Consider the following 9,254-nt stretch of genomic DNA (forward strand, 5'->3'; position numbering starts at 1 on the left):
CACACAGTTTCAGTTTTTCCGCTTGCCTGTGTCGGCCTAAAATGACGCTGTCTGTTCAACATCGATAACTGGTAGGCTCTCATGTGCCAAACAAAATATCATTTTGAGGTACGCTGTATAGGATGCGTATCAAAATTGTGACCGCTTGGGGTTCTCCAATGCGCACATATATCTGGGTTCTCGGTTGCTCCTTTTATATTTCACCCCCGTCGAAGTGCAACTGCAGTGGTCACGCTCATCTATCCCGCTCCCTCAAGAATAGCAGCGTGACACCACACGTGCTATGCTGTCATGGTGGTGTGCTGGATCAACATCCCCGTGCATAAATACTGCAGACAGGGCGTAAAAATGAGACCAGGAAAAAAAAAAGACGCAGCTACCACCTACTCTGCTTTTGTTTTGTTTTACTGCAGATGTTGGCAACAAGGTATAGTCGCAGCACGGACTTAATTTATTAATGAGGGCATGTTTGCCAGCACTAGATTAGCCCAAAACAAAGCACACAACCAGAAAATGAGGACGAGGGAGCTGCCATCACGGCAGAGAACTGTCCCTTTGATACTATATATGCATAGACGCAGTCTGCTTTGCAGGGCTTCTCTCTGTGTTTAGTGCTTTTTATGTGAGAGTAGCTTTAGGACAAAGTTATTTTTCTAAACCACAATGCAGTATTACTGGCGCAGTGGCTTTTCGAGGTGTTCCTTCCAAATTGAAGCACGGCAGCAGCACGCGCACGTGGTCTCAGAGTGTTACCTTTTGATGGTACACTGCGGCCGGTCGTCTCAGCGCCAGCAGCTGACTTGTGTCGCGACTCGGCCCCCAGGTGCTCTTTTTCGGTGGGCCACCTTAGATTACAGATTCAGTAAGGAAAAATCAGCAGTCATGATTTTTAATGATAATGAAGGCAGCGAGCTTAGGACACAGGAGGTCTCGTGCACAGCGATAACAGATAAATACAAATATCTGAGCGTATGGATAAGCAATGGGACCGAGTACCTAAGGGAACTTGAAAAAAACGTAACGACTAAAGGTAACAGGAATGCAACAGTAATGAAAGATAGGGCACTCTGGAATTACAATAGGTATGATGTTGTGAGAGGAATATGGAAAGGTGTCGTGGTTCCTGGTCTGACGTTCGGCAATGCGGTCTTGTCCGTGAGATCAGAAGTTCAAGCAAGATTAGAAATTAAGCAACGTGGAATAGGTAGGCTTGCTTTAGGAGCTCACGAGAATATGCCAAATCAGGGAGTACAAGGTTATATGGGATGGACATTATTTGAGGGCAGGGAAGCTAGCAGCAAGATAAAATTTCAAAAGTCATTGAGAGAAAAGGGGGAGGAGCATTGGGCTAGGAAAGTTTTCAGCTACTTGTACATGAAGAATGTCGATACAAAATGGAGGAAGCGAACCAAAAAATTGATTGGTAAATACTTAGAAAACAGCAGGGGGCCAAACCAAAAAGAATTATCGGTTAAGAAGAAGGTGAAGGAAGCCGAGACCGATATGTGGAGAATAGGCATGATTAAGAAGTATGCACTAGAGATCTTTCACACTTTTACGCAGGAAATTGCCAAGGAAAGGGTCTATGATAATACTCGGGGTAGTTCTCCACTGTTTAGGCCAGGGCTGGAGTATTGCGAACCAAGACTTATCAGCCCAATCACAAAGGGTAGACACGGTATGCAGTGCATGTGGAGAGGAGGAGGAAACTGTTGAACACTTGATAATGTTCTGTAAGGGGCTTCACCCTATAGTTCAGGATGATGGCGCAGAGTTTTTCAACGCACTGGTGTTTAAGGACAGGGAGGGCAAAATAGACTATAAGCGGGTTGAATTAACTAGAAGGAGGTTATCTGATTGGTGGCTAAAGTCAAGGCACGAGTGAAAATTAAACCCTTCACTGCAAACTACCAGTCCTCAACTTCACCATTTAAAAGAAAAAAAAGATAAACCTAGTTTTTGGTTCACTAAGCAGTAAAGCTAGGAGAGGTTAGCCGCCGCCCAATTTAAAGGGTACAGCCATATCAATCCATCCATCCATCCATCCATCCATCCAACCTATCCAGCGCTGGTCTCTCATACCTGCGGCATAAAGTTTCATACACGCGCGGTGACCTATTATAATAGAAACGGCACCACATCATCATCAACCGGTGACATTTAACAATAATTTTGTGAGAAACTGTATGATCTAATTCAAGGAGGTTTCTATGTGACGCCAAAAGCCGACGTCTTTTCCTTTGCTGTCGGTTGATGATGGCCGCAAAGTGCTGATGGTCTTGTAGGCAGCCACCACAAAGTGCAGGCCACGCGCTCACATGTTTCCTTTCGTAAATGACGAGAGTGTACATACGTGTGTCATTTCAATGATGGCTGTTAAAAATAAAGAAGTGGAGCAGGGGTTTGGGGGGAGGTGCGAGAGATTGAGAGAAGGAGAGGGACGAAGTAAGCAGTCAGAGCTAGCCCTGACAAAGTAAACATCGTGGTTTAGAATCGCGACCACGGGTCCTTTTTCTTAACAATGGCAACACAATGTATGTAAATATGTATGGTATACCCCATACACCAGGGCCTCTCCTGTTGGCAGTGTAGTGCTGCGGAATCGTTATCATAAAAAAAGAGAGAGAGAAAAAAAATTCGGCAGATCCCACGTACCTGGGAATCAACTTTATGCAAAACATGCAGAGGGAAAGTGACCGTGTTGCAACTTTTTTATTCAGCGACACTTTATGAAATGGCGCTAGAATACGTACAAATGTTACACGCACAGACATACATTAAAGAGTTGCAGATGATTATATAAACAGTTGTTCGCACTTATGCAACGATGCCAACAGGAACATACGTATTAGCAACACACGCTTCAAACATTCTTCAAATCGCTGATGCTCGCAAGGATGCTGGCCCTAGACAGTGCTACATAAATCAACTTCAGTGCAAGGTAACTAACCACAATCGACGTTAACTCGACGTGACTGCTCTATCAAAGGAGTACAATATGTGATGTTTATAAAACTGGGTAGGCAGCACTGTAACCACATTTGGCGTTTCACGAAGATTAGTGTTCATATTGTGATGGGGCGAGATCTAGGCTTATAGTATAACGTTCATAGAAAATCGGCAGCCAAACAAGATGGCAGAGTTGCCTTTCGCGCAAGCGTCTAACGCACAGGCGCCTTCGTCATCTTCACAAAGTGCCACACTTGCTCCTGTCAATGATGCACCGTAATATCACTCTCCCGTAGCGGAAGCGCCGTCACGGCGCTTGGTACGGCGGCGACGAACTAGCAGGGTGATACGGTTTGAGTCTGGAAATGTGGACAACGTCCATCTGGAGTGAGGGGGTCAAAAAGGCATTGTTTAGGGGTGTGATCTTGTAGCTCACGTCACTGAGTTGTCGTAACACTTTGTAGGGGCCATGGCAATGTGGTAGTAGCTTCTCTGATAAGTCGACTTGGCGGTTTGTGTCCAGAGAAGTACCAGAGACCCCGGCGAGAAGTGCACGCTTTGGTGGCAACTGTCATAATGGTCTTTTTGGAGCTCTTGTGATTAGTGCAGCTGATCATGTGTAAGCTGGCGGGCTGCATGGGCTCAAGAAACGACATCGCTGGCGTACTCAGTAGACAAGGGGGCAGCCGTCAAATGGTAATGCTGGATGTCGGCGAAATAGCAAATAAAATAGTGAATAACTAGCTCTGCAGTGCTGTAAACACTTGTGCGCAAAGGTGACAAACAGGAGTGCTTTGTCCGAGTCACGGTGATCTGGTGAAACGTACATTAACAGCATCTGCATCAGCATTCGGTTTAGACGCTTGGTCAATCAATTTGTCTGTGAATGATAAGCGTTGGTAAGCTTATTGTGCTCAGTGGAGCAGGCGCAGAGAATGTCATCAACAACACGTGAAAGGAAGTACCTTCTTCGATCAGTAAGCTGCTGCCACGGAGCATCGTGATGAAGAATGACTTCATACAAAAGAAAGTTAGCGACGTCGGTGGAAAAGCTTGTCGGGACTGCTTTGGTGATGGCAAAGCAGTGTGGCGTAATTTGTGGCAACTGCAACCCATTTACTTCCGGAGGTGGACGTAGGAAACGTGCCCAACAGTTCAAGGTCAACACGGAAGAATGGTTCCATCGTTATGTCAATGGGCTGTAGGTGACCAGACGGTAGCACAGAGGGGCGCTTGCGGCAGTCGCAAGCAGTGACGTAGCGAACCACAGAACGATACAGTACAGCCCAGAAAAAGCGACGTCGCACACGATCCTAGGTACGAGAGACGCCTAGGTGACCGGCTGTAGGTACGTCGTGTAGTTGTTAGAGAACGCTGGTACTCAGATCGATGCACGAGTAGTAATTCCGGGCCATCGGGGTTGAAGCTGCAACGGTACAGAATATTGTGCAGTTCGAACAGGTGAACAGAAGGGTCTGTTGGAGCAGAGGTCAGACGCTCGATGATGGAGAGTAACGATGGGTCACGTCGTTGTTTGGTAGAGATATCACACAAAGCGTGGATGGAGAGCACGCAGGGGTCCGATTCAAGGTCTGTCAAGTCGGGCGTTTCAACCGGATGACGTGACAAACAGTCTGCGTCTGTGTGCAGGCGTCCCGACTTGTAGTGGACCACGAACGAGTATTCTTGCAGGCGCAGCACCCAGCGGCCGTGACGTCCAGATGGGTCCTTTAGCGATGGGAGCCAGCATGATGGTCAGTAACAACGGAAAAAGTTCGGCCATACAGGTAAGGCCTGAATTTTGTCACGGCCCACACTAAAGCTATAGGTCTTCACGCCCAGTGATGGAGAACTTGTGTTCGGCAGGTGAAAGAAGATGACTGGCGTAAGCAATTATGCGGTCCTTCCAGTGCTGTCGTTAGCCGAGGACCGCCCCAATTCCATGGCCACTGTTATCGGTCCGAAGCTCTGTAGGTGATGCAGGGTCGAAATGGGCGAGTATTGGTGGCTTAGTCAGCAGATGGGTAAGAGCCGAAAAGATGTCCGCTTGCTGTATGCCCCATGCGAAGGGAACGTCCTTCTTTAAGAGATCAGTAAGCGGTCGAGCGATGTCGGCGAAGTTGCGGACAAATCGAGGAAATAGGAACATAGCCCTACAAAACTTTGGATTTCCTTAGTTGAACATGGTTCAGGAAATTCTTGTACTGCTCCCACCTAGTTGGGATCTGGTTGAACACCAGCCGTACTGACAAGGTGGCAGAGTATGGTGATTTGGCGATGTTCGAAAGGCATTTTGCAGAATTGAGCTCGAGAGCGGCTCTTCAAAAAACATCCAAAACGAATGGTAGACGTGTCATTTGGCTGTCAAATTTAGTTGAAAAGATGATGACATCGTCTAAGTAACATAAGCAGATGGAGCACTTATATCCTTAAAGAAAAGAATCCATCATGCTCTCGAATGTTGCCAGCGCATTACATAGTCCGAACAGCATCACTTTGAACTGGCAGAGGTCGTCAAGCATGACAAAAGCGGTTTTTTCACGATCCATGGGGTCAACGGAAATTTGCCAATAGCTGGATCGAAGGTCGATAGACAAAAAGTATTGGGCGCCATGGAGGCAATCGAGGGCGTCATCAATCCGAGGCAAAGGGTAGACATCTTCATAAGTGACATTGTTTAAATGGTGATAGTCCACGCAAAAGCGCCAGCTGCCATCCTTCTTTACAACGTGCACGACGAGGAGGCTCAGGGGCTAGATGATGGTTCTATGACGTCTTTAGTAATAATTTTGTCGACTTCATTCTTATAAAATACTTAAAATACTTAATTTACTTAAGATACTTTAAAAATTCTTAAAGTACTTTAAAAAATAAATACTTAAAATACTTATATTTAATAATGAGTTATGCACAGGCAAATCCAGACTTTCTAATTTTATTTCTTGGATTGAAGTAGCAATCAAATGTTTACAGAAAAAACTCTGCAAGAGAAGGTGATCTAAACAAATGTAGAATTGCCTTTTTGATTAAACTCTATACTTCTCATTACTGAAGGAAACTCGACCCGCCATGATGTCCCAGCAGTTATAGTGCTCGACCAATGGTTGCGGAATCAAATCTGGGCAGTGATAGCCGCATTTTGAATGGAGGCAGGAATGTCATCTGAAGACACTTGATAAATTCCTACGGATAATCACTTTTCTCTATACTCAACAGCCAAGGAATATAAAAACTTTTCGAGGCACCTTAGCCTTTTAATTCCTGAATTATGACACTGCCACAGAAAAAGTTGTTTGCTTATTTTCAGCTCTGGATAGCAACCTTGCATTCATTCTGCAGCTAAATCATCTAAAACTCAACTTTAATGCATACTTTTAGGCATGTCGCAAATTCATGACATGAATTCGCGACATGCTGGCATGCATACACACAAAAAATACACACACCGCACACAAAATAACAAGACTGAACTTGCGTCACTCAGGCGAGAAAAAATGAAGTGAGAGATATTGCCCATGCACCATGCTTTCCACTATCAGCCACATAACACCTAATTTAAGCATTACATTCTTTGCACGAGGCTGTGCTAGATTTTTCCTGCTAAAAGCTACCTTCCTTGTGAGTACTTCACAACCGGCATTAAAGGCGGCACACATTTCGTGACTTGCTTGGTCAGAGTTTTCCGGTATATCCCAAATTCGTGACACACTTCATTAAAGGGTTTCATAAAAGATCACCTTTTAGCAGAATTATTCAGTTGTGTAACCTCTACATTAGAAATACTGGCACCCCTGCCCTTCTGGGCTTCATTGGGATGAAGTCCGGAGATGTGGCGACGGAGAACACTTCTCCGTGAAAAAGTTGCATTGCAATGGCTACAGGAATATGGACGCTCTCCTGTGTGGGAATGTATGTGGTCTTCGAGGCTGGTTTTCTGTTTAAAGGATGCATCACAATGAACACATGAGTAAGGGCGCTCTCCTGTGTGGGTTCGCATGTGTATCTTGAGGTTGCTTCTATGGGAAAAAGAGGCATCACAGCGGCCACAGGAAAAAGGACGTTCGCCGGTGTGGGTGCGCATGTGCTGCTTGAGGGCGTGGCTCAGCCCAAAAGCTGCGTCACATTGGTCACAGGAAAATGGGCGCTCTCCAGTGTGGGTGCGTACGTGTCCCCTGAGGTCAGGCTTTCGTGAAAATGATGCATTGCAGAAGAGACAGGAGAAAGGACGCTCTCCTGTGTGGGTGCACATGTGCTGCTTCAGGTTACGTTTTTTTGAAAAGGATTTACTGCAGTGAACACAGCAAAAGGGACGTTCTCCTGTGTGGGTGCGCAAGTGTTCCGTCAGGCTTCGTTTCAGTGAAAAGGACCAATTGCACTGGGTGCAGGAGAAAGGACGCTCCCCGGTATGGGTGCGAATGTGCTGTGTGAGACGGAACTTCACAGTGAAAGTAGCCGGGCAAAGGTGACACTGGAAGGGATGCTCCCCTGTGTGTCGGCGAAGGTGTACTTTCATGTTCGCCTTAATCCTGGTTGTATATGCACACTGCCGGCAGGAATGCAGTCCATCTTCTACTGACACAAGCAAATGGTACTGGTCACGGGATTCCGCAGAAATGGAACCTGCATAGCCACAGGAAGCACAGCAAGGCAATGCAAATCGTAGATCCCACAACATACATATAACTATACTTGAGCAGCAAAATAACAAGAGTTGCTGCACTTATAAATGAGTGTATCCGATAACCTTCACCATTGCGAATGTGTTACTTTACCACACCAGTACATTGATTCAGAACATGCCTCATACAAGTTGCCGTCTGTCTATGCACATATACTTAATCGATGCAAGTATCACCAAATTTGAATATCAGTACACCAAAATAGGAAAATGTGTCTCTGTAAATAATATAATATTTAGTTTTACGCGGCTCACGAAATTCAGAGTAGCTCAGAACATTCAGAATAGCTTAGGACATTCACACTAGCTACACCCCTACACCGAGGAACTATGTCTAAATAGATATTCGCTTTTAGTATTTCGCCTACACCAAAATGCGACCACTGCCGCCGATCTAGAACGCACGTTCGCACACTAACCCATCAAACTAATTATTAGTGTTTCAAGTACACGTATCTATATAACCGAGCAGATGAAAACAAAGAGGAACTCCTCGGTTTATTGTATTCATGCCAAAGATAACCAAATAAGGTGTACGTTACCTTCACAGAGAGTAACTGTACTCAATTCATGTCCATCATCAACACTCGCCTTTTCGTCCACCAATGCCATAACTTCATTCGCATTATGCCTGTGATCAACAATCGGCTTCAAGTCCACTGTAACTTCATTGGCATAGTGTCCGTGATCAACACACGGATCCACGTCCTCCGTAACTTCATTCCCATAGAGCCCATGATCAACACTCGGCTTGTTGTACACCAATGCGATAACTTCATTCGAATAATGTCCGTGATCAACTAACGGCTTCAAGTCCACCGTAACTTCCTTCGCATAATGTTCGTGATCAACACTCGGCTTCACGTCCGACGTAAATTCATTCGCATCATGCTCATGCTCAATGTTCGGCTTAACGTCCGTCGTAACATCGTTCGCATAATGTCCGTGATCAACAGAAGGCTTCATGTCTACCGCAACTTCGTTCGCATAATGATTTTGGTCCACCAAGTCTTCAACACTCGGTTTTACATCCGTCGATGCACTAGTCTGTGTCAGAATGCCGTCCATTGCACCAACGCCTCCTCTAGTTAGGAGGCTATGAAGTATAGAAAAGGCCATTATTACGCGCGTTTCACCTAGAATATGTCGCGGCTTCACATTACTAACATTGCGCAGCTGTCACGACCAAAGTCACCACTCAAACCTTGAACAACACGAAGATAGCACATTCAAAAGTTCGCCCAGATCCATGGAGGTGACACCACAGAACACACGGAGGAAAAAAAAAAAAGTAGGAGAGGCTCAGACACGAACCTTCCTCCCTTAGCCCAGACGTCACTTGTTTTCAAGCCGCGATGAAGCCGGAAGACGGCCATATTGACTGGACAAGTTCTCCTTTCTTGTTTACATCCGCATGTAAAGCAGAAGGCACGACTCTCTCTCCAGCTCGGAAAGCGCGTGAGCTGCGACGATCCAAAACAAACGCCTCCTTGATTTCTTGTGCCTGCCGGATTATTGGCGGTCACTTGGAAAGCGGCGGTCGTCGGAACTACGGTGGTGGCGCCACTCAAGTAGGGGTGTCTTCAAATAGGTTTTTACGTTTTTGGAGCTTAAATGCAACAAAAAT

At 45.8% G+C, this 9,254-nt stretch overlaps 1 protein-coding gene across 1 annotated transcript; it reads right to left on the bottom strand.

Moving 5' to 3' along the window:
- Positions 1-2,693: 2,693 nt before the first annotated feature.
- LOC119163807 (uncharacterized) lies at positions 2,694-9,139 on the bottom strand. The gene is made up of 2 exons (XM_075873613.1): positions 8,170-9,139; positions 2,694-7,569 (listed from the first exon to the last, which is right to left on the bottom strand). Exons 1-2 carry the CDS (start codon positions 8,744-8,746, stop codon positions 6,683-6,685), a joined length of 1,464 nt encoding a protein of 487 aa, XP_075729728.1. The 5' UTR covers positions 8,747-9,139; the 3' UTR covers positions 2,694-6,682.
- Between the last annotated feature and the right edge of the window lie 115 nt (positions 9,140-9,254).

This window comes from Rhipicephalus microplus, chromosome 9 (genome assembly GCF_043290135.1).
Source record: "Rhipicephalus microplus isolate Deutch F79 chromosome 9, USDA_Rmic, whole genome shotgun sequence".
NCBI lineage: Eukaryota > Metazoa > Arthropoda > Arachnida > Ixodida > Ixodidae > Rhipicephalus > Rhipicephalus microplus.